A 13,775-nucleotide genomic window follows, 5' to 3' on the forward strand; every position below is an offset into this window, starting at 1 on the left:
GCCTTTCCTTCTCATCCAAGGGACCTTGAGGCCAAAGCCAGAGAGACTTAAAAGCAAACTTTTCTTCCACGTTTAATTTCTGGCGTCCCGTGCGGGGTCGTGTGTGGGTAACGTCACGGGAGTTGTTTTCATTGTAAACGTGGCTCCTTTCCTCTCCCGCGACTCCGGGGCTCTGCCGACGCATGGACAGAGAGCGGTGGCGAGCGTGCCGGGCCCTGAGGTACGTGCGTCCGCGGTGGCCTGGGCGCTGGGCAGACCCCGTCCCCACGGGGCAGTCCTGACCGTCCGTCACTGTCTCTCTCTCCCCAGGGCCGCACGGGGTTTGCAGGCTTCCCCGTAAGTACCCCCGCCAGGGGCTCCTCTGCTTCCTGGGGGAGGGGGCCTCCGCTTGGGGAGGAGGGGCGGGTGGGCCCCCGTGAGGCTGAGGATCCAGAGCAGAGGCCCTGGTCCAGCCAGGGTCTCAGGCGGGTATCTAGGGTGCGGCTGGGGATGCCCCAGCCCAGCGCCCCGTCTCTCTGCAGGGACCGGCCGGGCCAAAGGGTGACCTGGGCTCCAAAGGCCAGCCGGGCCTCCCGGGACCCAAGGTGAGGGGCCCTGTGGGGCCGTTGGGGTCCAGCAGGTGGCTGCTCCAGGGGAGGGGGGCGTGCCCAGGAGCCTATGGCCAATGCTCCCCCACTTGTGTCCCTGGACCCGCGGAGGCCTGCTCGCCACTCTGCTCCGTGTTCTGGGTGCCGTGTCGTGCCCAAGGTGGGGTTTTCAGCGGGTGTGTGAGCCCTGCCCTGCCCGGACCTGGCCCACCTGACCTGCTGCCTGTTCCAGGGCGAGAAGGGCGAGCCAGGCACAGTCTTCAGCCCCGACGGCAGACCATTGACCCCTGCCCAGAAAGGAGCCAAGGTGAGGGGCGCCTGGGCCGAGTCTCCCCCTCTGTCCGGGCAGGGGCGGCAGGTTGGGGGGCCATGGAGACGGCGCGGAGTGGCTTGTCCTCCTGGGAGGGGCGCGCTCCTGCCCGTGCATGGGAGCCTCTGCTGACCCAGATCCCAGAAGCCTCCGCAGCATGGACTCCTCACCCACCCCTGTGTGCCCCTCCCTGGGAGCGCCCTCAGGGCGCCCAGAGCCTGCACGCTCAGCTCAGCACCGCCAGGCCGGCCCCTCGTCCTCCTCTGCCCCTGTCAGCTGAGCCCCCTGTGGAGGGGCTGGGGGCTCTCGGGGCTGCGGTTCTAGATGTGCTGCCCCTCGGCCTGGGCCCCGCCTGGGGTGCTGCACACCCTGTGGTGTCCGGCTGCCCTCGGCCTCTGCGGGCACTGCCGCTGCTCATGCCACCTTCTGGTTTCTGTTCAGGGTGAGCCTGGCTTCCGAGGACCCCCGGTGAGTAGCCCAGGCTTCCCCAGGGCGTGCGTGTGCCCCGCAGGCAGGGGACACGGGAGCCTGCCTGGCTGCCGGCGGGGGTGGGCGGCAGAGTTTGCATCCCGGTTACGGTGGCACCCCCGATTCTGGGGCGGGGTTCAGGAGGGAGCCCACAGGGGTGAGGGCTGCCCTCTGCTCCCCTAAAACCTGGCTCCCCCACAGGGTCCATATGGGCGGCCCGGGCACAAGGGAGAGATTGGCTTCCCCGGACGGCCGGTAAGTGCCTGGGGTCTTGTGGTGCGTGGGGACAGCGGCCCGCCCCTCATGGGTGATGGCCTCCGAGGGGCGTGACCTCAGTCCCAACGCTGTCCCTTCCCCCAGGGACCGGTCCCCAGCACGGGCAGCTCGGGACCCCAAGGGACGGACACCCCAGGAGGCTCTGGGTAGGGACAGGAAGTGCCAGCCCCCCAGGGCCCGAGGCCTCAGTGCTGGGCAGCACCCCCATTTCCCACTCACTGTCTCTGCCCCAGGGTCGCCCCGGGATGAACGGATTGAAAGGGGAGAAGGGGGAGCCGGGAGATGCCAGCGTGGGATTCAGCCTGAGGGTGAGTGTCCTGCAGGCTGTGGGGGGTCGGGGGGAGGGGACACCCAGACCAGGAGGCCTGGCCCCCCTGGCTCAAGTCCCAGAGCTCACAGGTGGGAGCCCCTCTGAGCTGGTCGTGGGATGCGCGGAGCCCAGGCTCACAAACACAGACGCCGAGGACTCAGTCTGACACCCCCACCCCCACCCCAGGCGCCCAGCAGCCCGCCAGCCACATCCGGTGCTTCTTTCCTGGGAACGGAGGGGACAGCTGTGTCCCCAGGGAACCCGTGGCTGCAAGGAAACTGGTCGGGTCCTCAATTTTCTGTTTTCTGACAGTACCGTGATTGTCAAAATTGCTTCTGCCCACGTCGGGAGTCCTGGCCAGTGTCCGTGGCCCGGCTGCGAACGTGACCGAGCAGAGCTTTCTCTTCCCCCGCACAGGGTCCGCCTGGCCCCCCCGGGCCCCCAGGGCCCCCAGGCCCCGCCGGGACTCCTGTCTATGACAGCAACGTAAGTCACCACGACACCTGCTGTTCCCGCTGCCTCCCCCATCCTCCTCAACCTGGGCCTGGAACGCTGCCGCCCCCTCTGCCTCTGCTGAGCCCAGGACGCGGCTGACAACCCCGGGACCAGGCTGAGCCCAGGATGGGGCCAACCCCCAGGCAGGGGCAGCCCAGGCCACGGCCGCTGTGGCCCTGGTCGGGGTGCTGTGGGGGGGGGCTGGAGGGAGCCAGGCCTGGCAGGCGGTTGGAGGACAAGCTCCCTGGGCGCGGGAAGGTGGCGAAGGGACGGCTCTCTGGGTCTGGGCTCCTGAGCTGGAGCCCACGGTCCCAGAGGTCACAAGACCCAGCGACCTGCAGTGACATGAGGCAGGTCACGTCGTGACCAGGGCTCCCGACTCCGCGCTGTCCTCCCCTCCCCGTCCCTGCTCCCCATCTGGGGGACGGGTGCTGAGGGCTTCTGGGCAGAGACCTGTGGGCGGGCGGTGGCCCCCATTTCCAGAGCATCCCCTCAACAGCCACCTTTGGCCCACATTCACCACAGGCGTTTGTGGAGTCCGGCCGCCCTGGACCCCCAGGACTGCCAGGTGAGGGCTCCTGGGGCCTTGGGGGTGGGTCTGCCCATGCGGCCAGAGCTCAGGGCGGGGGGTGGGCGACCCTCACAGGGGTGCTGGGTGACCCAGGCACCCCAATCCCAGCTGATTGCGGCCCCCTGTGCTGAGCCCCCTGGTTCTTCCCAGCATAAGCTTCCCGGTAGCCCAGCTGTGGACAGGAGAGGACACCGAGTGGCCACCCGCTTGCTGTCCACAGTCCAGCTCCTTGTCCGAGCCCCCCTCGCAGGAGCGGCCTGGTCTCTGGGAGCTGCAGGTCCTGCTGCAGGAGCCCCGGGCACTCCCGCTGGTCCCGAGCTCAGACGGCCCCTGAGTTTACACACCGCCCTGCTCCACTCCCCTGGCCCAGGCCCGCCAGCACACGTGGTGCCCGCCAGGACCAGCCTGTCCCCAAGGCCCTTGTCACACACTCAGTAACAGGCTTTGGGGTCTCTGCCCCTCCAGGGTACCAGGGGCCTCCTGGGCCGAAGGGTGACAAAGGAGAGATGGGCCCACCTGGACCACCAGGTGAGCGGGCTCTGGGAGGTCCCGGGCTGAGGGGCCCCAGGAGGACGCCCGGGTGGGGGCACTGCTCGGACAGCAGAGCTGAGGCAGTGGCCGGGCAGGGTGTGCTGTCCCCCCACTGGCAGAGGAGCAGGGCTGGGCACCCCGAGGAGACCAGGGCCCCAGGTGTCCCCCACTTCCGGGGGCTGCCCAGGGGCCCCAGGGGGGTGGGGGGACGGGTCTCCAGGAGTCTCGTCCTGGCGAGAATGCCCCGCTGAGTCCTGCTTCTGCAGCCGGATGAAATCCGGAGAGCACGCGTGATGCGGGCGCAGGCCGGGCAGAAGCCGGGGGAGCTGGGCCCCTGGGCGCTGCCAAGGCCTCCAGGACGAGGGGCTGCGCCGGGGGCCAGGGTGCTCAGCGAGATCTTGCCTGCGGGCTGCGCACCCTCCCCTCAGGAAGGCGAGCTCGTTGAGGGCCTGGGTTTCGTAAGGATGAAGCAGGCCAGCCACCGGCCAGCACGGACGGTGAGACAGACCCGGGGCCCAGCTGACGGTGCTTCCAGGCTCGGACTTAACCGTGCTGGTGACGTCCAGCCGTAAGGAGACGGGGGAGCGGAGGCTGGAGCCCGAGGACCAGGGTCGGGTTTAACCCTGGGGCTGAAAACTGCAGCTCTAGGTTGAAGGCTCCACGTGACTTCAGGCCGATGGCCCCAGCCGGGGAGGGGAGGGCTCACAGGGTCCGGCAACACCCCGGAGGTCAGACGGGTGAGGACACGGGGGTCAGGCGGGGGCAGGTGGGGCCAGAAGGGCATCTGAAGGCATCTTAGCCAAGCTCTCTGAAAGCCAGTGGCGATTCGAGGGGCCCTTCACGCAAAGGGTCCTCAAGCCCGAGAGCTGGACCCCCACAACGTGAGAGAAGGCAGAGGCCGGAGACTCCCAGACGGTCGGGAAGAACGTACCGGCTCACTTAGAATTCGGCATCTGGTGAAAACCTCCTTCGAGGGACGAGAAGGTGGGGGCGAGGCTGTTCCAGGACACCAGCCGGAGCGGGGACACTGAGGTCCCCTGGGGAGAAAGGGGTGCCGGTGACCTGGGGACAGGGGGGCGCACCAGAGAGGACGGCGAGAGCTCGCAGCCCCGCACAGCCATGCGGCGTGAGGTGGAACCGAGGCTCCGCCAGCCCAGCCCCAAGAGGCTGAAACCCTGGTCCCATCAGACCCAAGTCAAGGCCGCACCTGTCACCTCAGGGAGCAGCCAGGAACAGCGAGGAATGTGCCCCGTAACGGAACGGGAAAGATCAGGCCAGACGGCTTGACCCAAAGCCGCCAAGAAAGGCGAGGAGGGACCAGGTCAGGGGGGCGAACGGAAGACGGGTGGGGAAAGCGACGGTTAAATCCAGACCCGGCCGCGCATGCGTCCAGCGTGAGGGCGCCCCGTGCTCCTTTAAAGGACAACCGTCATCAGGGGAAAAGAGCAAGACCCCCAGGAGACCCCCACCCAATAAAAGGACATGAGCGCTGAGGGCAGAGGATCTGAACGGCTGAAGACTGGCCCTCAGGCCTGGCACACAGCCAGTCCCTAAAGCCTGTCTGCCCGAGGGAGCGGGAGCCGGCGTCTAAGCCTCAGCAGGGACGTGCCCACGGGGCAGGGGAGACCACGGGGGAACTGGGAACTGGAGCTGAAGGGTCGTGGGTGTGGCCGGGGCCTGGATCGGGGCTCTCAGCCCTCACTCCGCCGAAGGAAGGACCAGGACAGGAGCCCCGACGTGCGAGCTGGGCGGCCCTGCGGGGGCTCCCCACGAGCTCCCACCCACAGTCCACCAGCAGGTGTCACCTCACCCCAGGATGCCACCTCCCCCTTCAGCAGGTTTCCAGGGGAAAGGTCACGAGGGACGCGTCCGCCCTGGAAAGAGCACAGGTCTTTGCCGCCAGCGTCACAGCCCTGAGTGGCCTGTGCCTCTGAGCACCCGGCTCAGGAGGTCAAGAGATGGATCGAACCTGAGATAGTAGATGCGAGAAGCAGTGACTGGGCACACGTGCAGGACGGGAAGCCTCAGGGAAGCAAGAAAAAAAAAATCAAGCGAGAGTTCCTCGCACAGACGAATAACCCCCCCGCCCCGGCGTGGGGCCCACGTGGGAAAGAGACGAGGGGGCTGGAAGCCGCGCCACCCGGTGCGGGGAGGGAGGGAGACGCAGGGGTGGCTCTGGAGGAAATAAACCCGCCGTTTTCACACAACACCTTCGAGACGGCGGCAACCTGAGGCCTGTGCGTGTAAACGTCCGATGAACGAGGCGGTTTACTGAGGTCGCGAGGCTCAAAAATCAGGGCGAGTCGTAAACCGAATGAACTGATTCAAAGGCACCGCTCAGAAGAGCAGGCTGGTTGCCAGGGCAGGATGCGGGCGGGGGCCGAAGGGGGTCGGAGGTACCAACGTCTGGGGACAGGACACGGCAGCCCGGGAGGCGGCTGCTGCCACCACCGCCGCGGCCCGTGTCCTTAGAGGCACCTGTCTGTGCGCGTGGTGACGCGGGGCTGGTCCCCGGGGGCCGGCACACGGTGGGTGAAAGTCGGCCGTGTTCTGAGTGTCTCAGTGCCCTGTGTCCATCACAAACCTGAAGGGGAGGAGCTCCCGGGCGGCTCAGCAGGTTACGGACCTAGTATTGTCACTGCTGAGGGGGGGGTTCGATCCCTGGCCCGGGAAATTCTGTGTGCCACGGGCATGGCCAAAAACAAATGAAGGAGAAAAGGCACCATTGACAGAAACACCCTCATATCTCAAGAAGCTGGGGGTAAGCGTGACAAAGTGTGTTGGGATCCCCACACAGAAACACGGGCATTGGGAAGAAAACAAGCTGGGCATTGGGAAGAAGCTCCGGGGTCGGGCACCTCCTGAGACCCCCACGTCTCCCCCGCAGGGCAGTTCCCGTTCGACCTCCTCCACATGGAAGCTGAGCTGAAGGTGGGTGACACCGCGTCGTCACTCGGACGCAGGGCCCAGAGGACACCCGGGACGTGCCATCTGGCTCGACGCCCCTTCTGCAGGGCCCGCCAGGCCTGGGCTGCAGAAGCGCCCCACTGCCTCACCCCGGGCCCGTGGGGGTCAGCATCTGCCCCCCCGCAGACCCTTGGGAATGGGGCGTCCCTGACAGGCCCTTCTGTCCACAGGGGGAGAAGGGCGACCGAGGGGAAGCCGGGCAGAAAGGAGAAAGGGGCGAGCCCGGGGGCGGCGGATTCTTCGGCTCCAGCGTGCCCGGTCCCCCTGGCCCGCCAGGCTACCCTGGGATTCCGGTGAGTCTGGCCCCCAGCCACCTGCAGGTGCCCATGCAGATGCCCAAGCCTGTGCCAGACCTCGTGACCCCCAGGCTCCCTGGGGCCCAAATCCAAAGGCAGGTCCACCTTCTGGCCGGACCCGAGCACCGCCGCTCCCCCTTGGGGTGTTCACAGCAGCTGCCCTCCCAGACTGGGCACCTGACCTGGGGGGTGGGGCACCTGCTTGCTCCTGTTCCTGTTCTCCTCCCAGCCCCCACGGAGACCCTCCGTCCTGAAACAGGTCCTGTCTGGGGAGAGGGGGAGCGGGGGCCCTTGGGCTGCACCTTTGTGAGCAGAGGGCCCACGGGGTGGGTGGGCCAGGCTTCCTGGGCCTCACTGTGCAGGGAGGGGACAGGGGCTTACAGCCATGGTTCCTTTAGAGGCTGGTGGCAGATGCAGCCCAGACCCTCAAGCTTGCTTGTCCCCGGCCTGGGGACATAGGTGATAACCCCTAGGTGTCTTCCTCCCTAGGGTCCTAAGGGAGAGAGCATCCGGGGCCAACCTGGCCCTCCCGGACCTCAGGGACCACCTGGCATCGGTTACGAAGGCCGCCAGGGGCCGCCAGGACCCCCGGGGCCCCCAGGACCGCCGGGGCCCCCTTCCTTTCCTGGCCCTTACAGGCAGAGTAAGCCGGGCAAGGAGCGGGTGCTGGGCTCCAGCCTCATCCAGCCAGGTCCCTTATCCCCACCTCTGGCTTCTCTCTTGTAGCTATCAGCGTTCCAGGCCCCCCAGGCCCACCTGGGCCACCGGGACCCCCTGGATCCATGGGCGGCTCCTCAGGGGTAAGCACTGCCCTGGCCCTGGCCTGGGGACCCCAGTGCCAAGGGCCCCGGGACAAAGTGGTTTCTGAAGCAGAAGTGGGGGACCAGGGCTTGGCTGGGGTCTGAGATGGGCACGGAGGAGGTCCCGGTGGGTGGGCACGCCGTGCAGAGGCCACAGTGGCCCAGGGAGTCTCCAGGCGGAGGCTTCTCTGCAGCACTGCGGGGCCAGCCTCAGGAGGAGGGGGCCCCTTAGGTCTTCAGACTCCCTGGTCACGAGGCGCCCCACCCTCACCCCAGGAGCCCAAGGGGCCACCTCTGTGCAGGGGGACCCCACTGGGCTGGGCTTCCAGCAGGTGAGGGTCTGGGCCACGTACCAGACCATGCTGGACAAGGTGCCCGAGGTGCCGGAGGGCTGGCTCATGTTCGTGGCCGAGAGGGAGGAGCTGTACGTCCGTGTCCGGAATGGGTTCCGGAAGGTTCTGGTGAGTTCTGGACAGCACTCACCCTGCATGTGGAGAGGGGGGACCTCTCCATCCTTGCTCTTGGGGCCAAGGGCATGGAGAAGATGCGCTGAGGGGGGCAGGGACCAGCACCCGGTCTGGGAGAGCACGGCCCCCAGCTTCCCCTCTGGCTGCATCGCCGGGCACGGGGTAGGGGGCACTGGCAGGGTCAGAGGTCCTGGGGTGACCCCCGTTTTCTTCCAGCTGGAGGCCCGCACGCCACTGCCACGCGGGACGGGGACGGTAAGGAGCATCCCTACTTCTCAGAACCGTCTCCTGGCCCCGCGGGCAGGGCGGCGGGCATTGTGCCGCCCGGGTGGGGCCGCCTGTGCTGGAGGCCAGGCTCACCGGCCTGCAGGGATGTGGGGAGAGGCTGCTTTGCGACCTTGTCTTTCTCCAGGGCGCGGGGCACCGGGAGACCCCTCAGGGTGCGTGGGCGCGGGAGGGCGCTTTCCGGTTTCCCTCCGTGGGTGACGTCCCTCGGCGGCTCCTCTGAGCAGAAGTCCTGGCCTCTCAGAGGGCTCAGGAGCCAGGCTCCGCGATGGGCGTGGGCGGCTCGGTGGGAGCCTGCCAGCCGCGGGGCTCCGGGAGTCGGGTCTCTCGCTCAGCCTCCTCCCATCTGCCGGGCGCTGCTCTAGGCTGTGCTTGAAACTGCCCGGGAAGTGACCCTGGGGGTTGGGGCACAGAGATGACGGCGAGGTACTGAGTGTAAGGTGTGGATATATACGCCGATTACATACGTTACATTATAAGCCGTTAGCAGGTGCCAGGTACCAGGTAACAGATGCAGAGCTCGCAGGTGTGTCAGAGGGTACGGGGGCCGTGGGGACAGGACAGAATCGGGAAGAGGGCAGGGGCACAGGGGCTGGTCTTAGAGCTGAAGATCACCCGCCCAGGCGGAGGCTGGGCAAGGCTTCCGGGCGGAGAACGCCGCTATCGGCTGGGCGGAGGAGGCCTCGAGGGCAGGTGGAGGAGGTCGGCCCCAGGCACCCTGGGCCGCGGGGAGGGGCTGGCCTCTGAGGGAGGTGCACCCCAGAGCAGGGGGCTGCCCCCCATTAAGGGGTCACCAGGGGGCTACTGGGCCCCAGAAAACCAGGGTGCAGGTGGCATGGCGCCCAGGCCTGGCAGCAGGGAGCGAGAGGGGCCCCGCGGGCCTCACTGAGCGGACGCCTCTCACCCGCAGGACAACGAGGTGGCCGCCTTGCAGCCGCCGGTGGTGCAGCTGCACGAGGGCAACCCTTACCCCCGCCGGGAGCCTCCCCAGCCCACAGCTCGGGCCTGGCGGGCGGACGACATCCGGGCCAGCCCCCCACGCCTGCCGGTCGCCCAGCCCTACCCGGGGGCCCCGCATCACGGTGCCTACGTGCACCCCCGGCCGGTGCACCCCACGGGCTCGCCCGCCCACACCCACCACGACTTCCAGCCGGTGGTGAGTGACCGTGCACGGCGCTGGGGGTGGAGGAGCCAGACCCCAGCGCCGGGACTCGCCCTCCCTCCGCCCCGGGCCTGACGCGCGGCTCCCCCGCAGCTACACCTGGTCGCGCTCAACAGCCCGCAGTCGGGCGGCCTGCGCGGCATCCGCGGCGCCGACTTCCAGTGCTTCCAGCAGGCGCGTGCCGTGGGGCTGGCGGGCACCTTCCGCGCCTTCCTGTCCTCGCGGCTGCAGGACCTCTACAGCATCGTGCGCCGCGCCGACCGCGCCGCCGTGCCCATCGTTAACCTCAGGGTGGGTGGTCGGGCTGAGCCGGCCCAGGGGCCCCGAGGGCGGGGGCGGGGGCGCAGGTGGGAGGGCCGGGGGCGGGTCATCCCCCAGGCACCCCGTGGAGCTCCCACGTGGCTTCACATTACCTGTGCACAGCATCCCTCGGGCTGTCAGGGTGCAGGGCAGCCCAGGGCAGGGGGGCCGCGCCAGGTCCCTAAACAGGGCCGTGTTCCATGGCTTCTTCCACGAACAGAAGTGTGTGCTTTCTGGATGCTCGGAGCACCCTGTTCCTCAGGACCAGAGAGGGGCTCGCTCCAGTCCGGGGGGTCCAGGGCTGGCAGCTGGTGCCCAGCGAGCAGGGGCTGCCAGTGCCGGGGACGGGGGGGGGGGGGCCGCAGGAGGCCTGGGGCGGGGCCCTTCTCAGACCGCCCCGGCTTCGCTGAGGCCGCCCAGCTGCTTGTCCCCCTGGCAGGAGGTGACCAGCCAGGACGACCCCACTTCCCCCCACAGGATGAGGTGCTGTTCCCCAGCTGGGAGGCCTTGTTCTCGGGCTCCGAGGGCCAGCTGAAGCCTGGCGCCCGCATCTTCTCTTTCGACGGCAGAGACGTCCTTCAGCACCCTGCCTGGTAGGTGCCCAGCGTGGGTGCAGCAGCGGGGCCTCTGGCCCCACAGAACCCGAGCCAAGGCGACACTCTGGGCTCTGAGGCTCCAGGCTGACCCAGTTCCTGGTACCCGCCCAGAGTTTAACCACAAGCACAGGAGGAGCTGTGAGAAACGCTGTTTGAGGTGTTACATGAAACGCCCTTACTAGCCGGCTGCCGGCTTTCCCAGCAGGTGGCCCCAGCCTCCCGCCAGGAGATGGGGTCTAGGGGCCACAGGCTCCAGCCCCTATCACATGAACGTCATGGCACGTTCCTTCTGTAACTTCCTCAAAGTGGAATTTCTGCGTCAGAGACACGCATGCGTGACGTGCTGGCAGAAGTTGCCAGGTTGGCCTCAAGTCAGTGTCACATCATCGTCCCTAGGCCAGCCGGTGTCCCCCAGCACCCATGGGTGGCTCGGGGTGTCAGACAAGCTTGTAGCCTTGTCCTCACTGAGGAGCACCCCAGGGCCAGCCTCGGGCAGGGCTGTGGGCATCCACCATCCGAGGGGCTGGCCAGAGGCTGGAACGCCAGACCGTGCCAGCTCCTGGTGAGGAGGCTGCACAGGGATGGGCTTTATGGAGCTCAGGCACCCGGACTCAGGTCCACCCAGCCAGCCGTCGGAGTCCTGCTTCCTCGGCTGTGCCCGTAAGACAGCAGCATCTCGGGGTGCAGTCTGGGAGGCAGCCCCTAAGAACTAGGATGGACTGACTCCGGCCACCCAAGTTCTTGCCCTCCCAGCAGCCCCCCTCCAGTCAAACCTCCGGCTTGGGGGCGCCCTTTTCTGCCCAGGGCCACCCTCCAGCCTGGGTGGTCAGCCCTACGGGACTGATGCCCAGCGCATCTTGCAGGCCCCAGAAGAGCGTGTGGCACGGCTCAGACCCCAGCGGGCGCCGGCTGACCGAGAGCTACTGTGAGACGTGGCGGACTGAGGCCAGGACGGCCACGGGCCAGGCCTCCTCGCTGCTGGCGGGCCGGCTGCTGGAGCAGAAAGCCGCCGGCTGCCACCATGCCTTCATTGTTCTCTGCATCGAAAACAGCTTCATGACCTCCGCCTCCAAGTAGGATCTCGGCTGCCTCCACGGACGGATGGACGGACGGACGGATGGGCGGACGGACCGACAGGTGGCTGGAAAGGAGCACCAGGCTGGAGGAGCAGAGCGGGGCCCCAGGTGGGGCAGGAGCCTCTGCCGGCACCTCAGAGAGGGGCCTGGCGGGGACACTTTCCTGTATGGTTCACATTTCATGTAATCCTCAAGAAATAAAAGGAAGCCAAAGAGAGTATTTTTTAAAAAGTTTAAACAGCCTGGTGCCCAGCCTCTTCCTCTGCCCTCCCCATGGTCCAGCGCCAGCTGGCCAGCCAGGTCAGCAGGGGGACTGCTCGGTGCCCGTGCAGCCTCCCGGCCCATCAGGCCAGAGCACAGAACTGCCTCCGTTTAGGCATCGACTGCCCTGGAGGCGCATCCCCAGGGCCTCCCAGGTGCTGAGAGGGGCCCTCCGCCTCCCGGCAGGTGCCAGCTCCTGCAGACCCCAGGCCTGTGCTGCCCAGCCACAAGGGGGCGCCGGGGCTGCACCCTCAGGCTGCCTGCTCCCTCCCCTCCCCTGGCCCAGGGGCTGCACGTTCCCAAGCTCGACACCCCCTGTGGACCCCAGGGGCTGCCACACAGGAAGCCTGCCTGTCCCCTGGAGCCAGCCCTGCCACGTGAGGTCCGGACACTATACTGGCTTCTTGAGTGACCCGAGGTCACAACCAGCAGAGCCCCGGCTGTACTGGGAGTTCCGATGAGTCCATAAACCCAGCGCCCTGTCCTTGGGCCCCGGCCTCACAGCCGGGGCGAGGATTCCTGCCTGCAGCACCTGCCCAGCTCTGCCTCGGAGCACGTCCTGGGACCCAGCTGGGCCCCCCAACCCAGCACCCCGCCCCCTCCAGTCCTTGGCCGGAACTGCCTCCTGCTGAGCTCAGCGCCCGGATCCCTGGGTTCAACTTTGCAGGACACGGAGCTCAGAAACCTCTGGGGCCACAGGGGGTGGCCACGTGTGCCCCCAGCCGGGACACGGCTCACAGCCTGCACGGGCCTGCCCAGTCCAGCCCCGGGACAGGCGAGGTGGCACGGAGGGGTCCGAGCCAGCCTGGGACAGGACGGGGCCGCGTGTGCAAGGCAGCGGCTGAGGGCCACGTGGGCTCGGACCCTGCTCCCCCACTATGCACAGCACAGCCCTGGGAAAGTACACGGCCTCGTGCTGGAGGCGTGAAGGGGACGTTTGGGGGTGCATGTGGGCATCTCTGGGGGAGGTGGCAGGGTGGCAGGCCAGGGCCCAGGGTCCATCGCAGGGTCTGCCGTCCGAGCACGAGACTGTAAAGCGGCGGGATCTGTCCTGCGAAGGATGTTGTTCCAAAAGCTCCAAATAAAAACAACCGTTTCCACCGACACCCGCCTGCGAGCAGCCTTCCCTGTCCCGAGACAAGCGCTTCAGAGCCTCGTCCTGGAGGCCCGGCTGGCCGACCCTGCCAAGGAAGCGCAGGTGTGCCCAGGGACACGGTGCCCCTGGATACACACAGGCGTGCACAGGGATACACCGGTGTGCAGCTGAACGCTGCACAGTATACACGGGTGTGCACAGCGACACACAGGGGACACGGTGCCCCTGGATACACACAGGCGTGCACAGGGATACACAGGTGTGCAGCTGAACACTGCACAGTATACACGGGTGTGCACAGCGACACACAGGGGACAAGGTGCACCTGGATACACACAGGCGTGCACAGGGATACACCGGTGTGCACATGGACACTGCACAGTATACACGGGTGTGCACAGCGACACACAGGGGACAAGGTGCACCTGGATACACACAGGCGTGCACAGGGATACACAGGTGTGCAGCTGAACGCTGCACAGTATACACGGGTGTGCATAGCGACACACAGGGGACAAGGTGCCCCTGGATACACACAGGCGTGCACAGGGATACACCGGTGTGCAGCTGAACGCTGCACAGTATACACGGGTATGCACAGCGACACACAGGGGACACGGTGCCCCTGGATACACACAGGCGTGCACAGGGATACACCGGTGTGCAGCTGAACGCTGCACAGTATACACGGGTGTGCACAGCGACACACAGGGGACACGGTGCCCCTGGATACACACAGGCGTGCACAGGGATACACCGGTGTGCAGCTGAACGCTGCACAGTATACACGGGTGTGCACAGCGACACACAGGGGACACGGTGCCCCTGGATACACACAGGCGTGCACAGGGATACACCGGTGTGCAGCTGAACGCTGCACAGTATACACGGGTGTGCACAGCGACACACAGGGGACACGGT

General features: G+C 67.3%; 1 protein-coding gene across 6 annotated transcripts in view; it reads left to right on the top strand.

The window, feature by feature from the left end:
• The window catches only part of COL18A1 (collagen type XVIII alpha 1 chain), a 75,994-nt gene extending 64,259 nt beyond the window's left edge, over positions 1-11,735 (top strand). For 3 of the 6 annotated variants that reach the window (XM_047798166.1, XM_047798142.1, XM_047798149.1), the window contains 20 exons: positions 191-220; positions 310-336; positions 522-584; positions 820-894; positions 1,339-1,365; positions 1,567-1,620; positions 1,875-1,949; positions 2,369-2,437; positions 2,972-3,014; positions 3,483-3,545; positions 6,436-6,479; positions 6,686-6,808; positions 7,301-7,454; positions 7,538-7,611; positions 7,941-8,072; positions 8,295-8,333; positions 9,274-9,519; positions 9,619-9,816; positions 10,303-10,418; positions 11,285-11,735. In XM_047798166.1, the coding sequence (XP_047654122.1) occupies positions 191-220; positions 310-336; positions 522-584; positions 820-894; positions 1,339-1,365; positions 1,567-1,620; positions 1,875-1,949; positions 2,369-2,437; positions 2,972-3,014; positions 3,483-3,545; positions 6,436-6,479; positions 6,686-6,808; positions 7,301-7,454; positions 7,538-7,611; positions 7,941-8,072; positions 8,295-8,333; positions 9,274-9,519; positions 9,619-9,816; positions 10,303-10,418; positions 11,285-11,498 (1,866 nt within the window). In that variant the 3' untranslated portion in view covers positions 11,499-11,735. The remainder of the gene's footprint in view (positions 1-190; positions 221-309; positions 337-521; positions 585-819; positions 895-1,338; positions 1,366-1,566; positions 1,621-1,874; positions 1,950-2,368; positions 2,438-2,971; positions 3,015-3,482; positions 3,546-6,435; positions 6,480-6,685; positions 6,809-7,300; positions 7,455-7,537; positions 7,612-7,940; positions 8,073-8,294; positions 8,334-9,273; positions 9,520-9,618; positions 9,817-10,302; positions 10,419-11,284) is intronic. The other 3 variants (XM_047798177.1, XM_047798145.1, XM_047798155.1) reach the window with 1 other exon arrangement.
• Positions 11,736-13,775: the final 2,040 nt, after the last annotated feature.

The sequence above is a fragment of the Phacochoerus africanus genome, chromosome 1 (assembly GCF_016906955.1).
Source record: "Phacochoerus africanus isolate WHEZ1 chromosome 1, ROS_Pafr_v1, whole genome shotgun sequence".
Taxonomy (NCBI): Eukaryota; Metazoa; Chordata; class Mammalia; order Artiodactyla; family Suidae; genus Phacochoerus; species Phacochoerus africanus.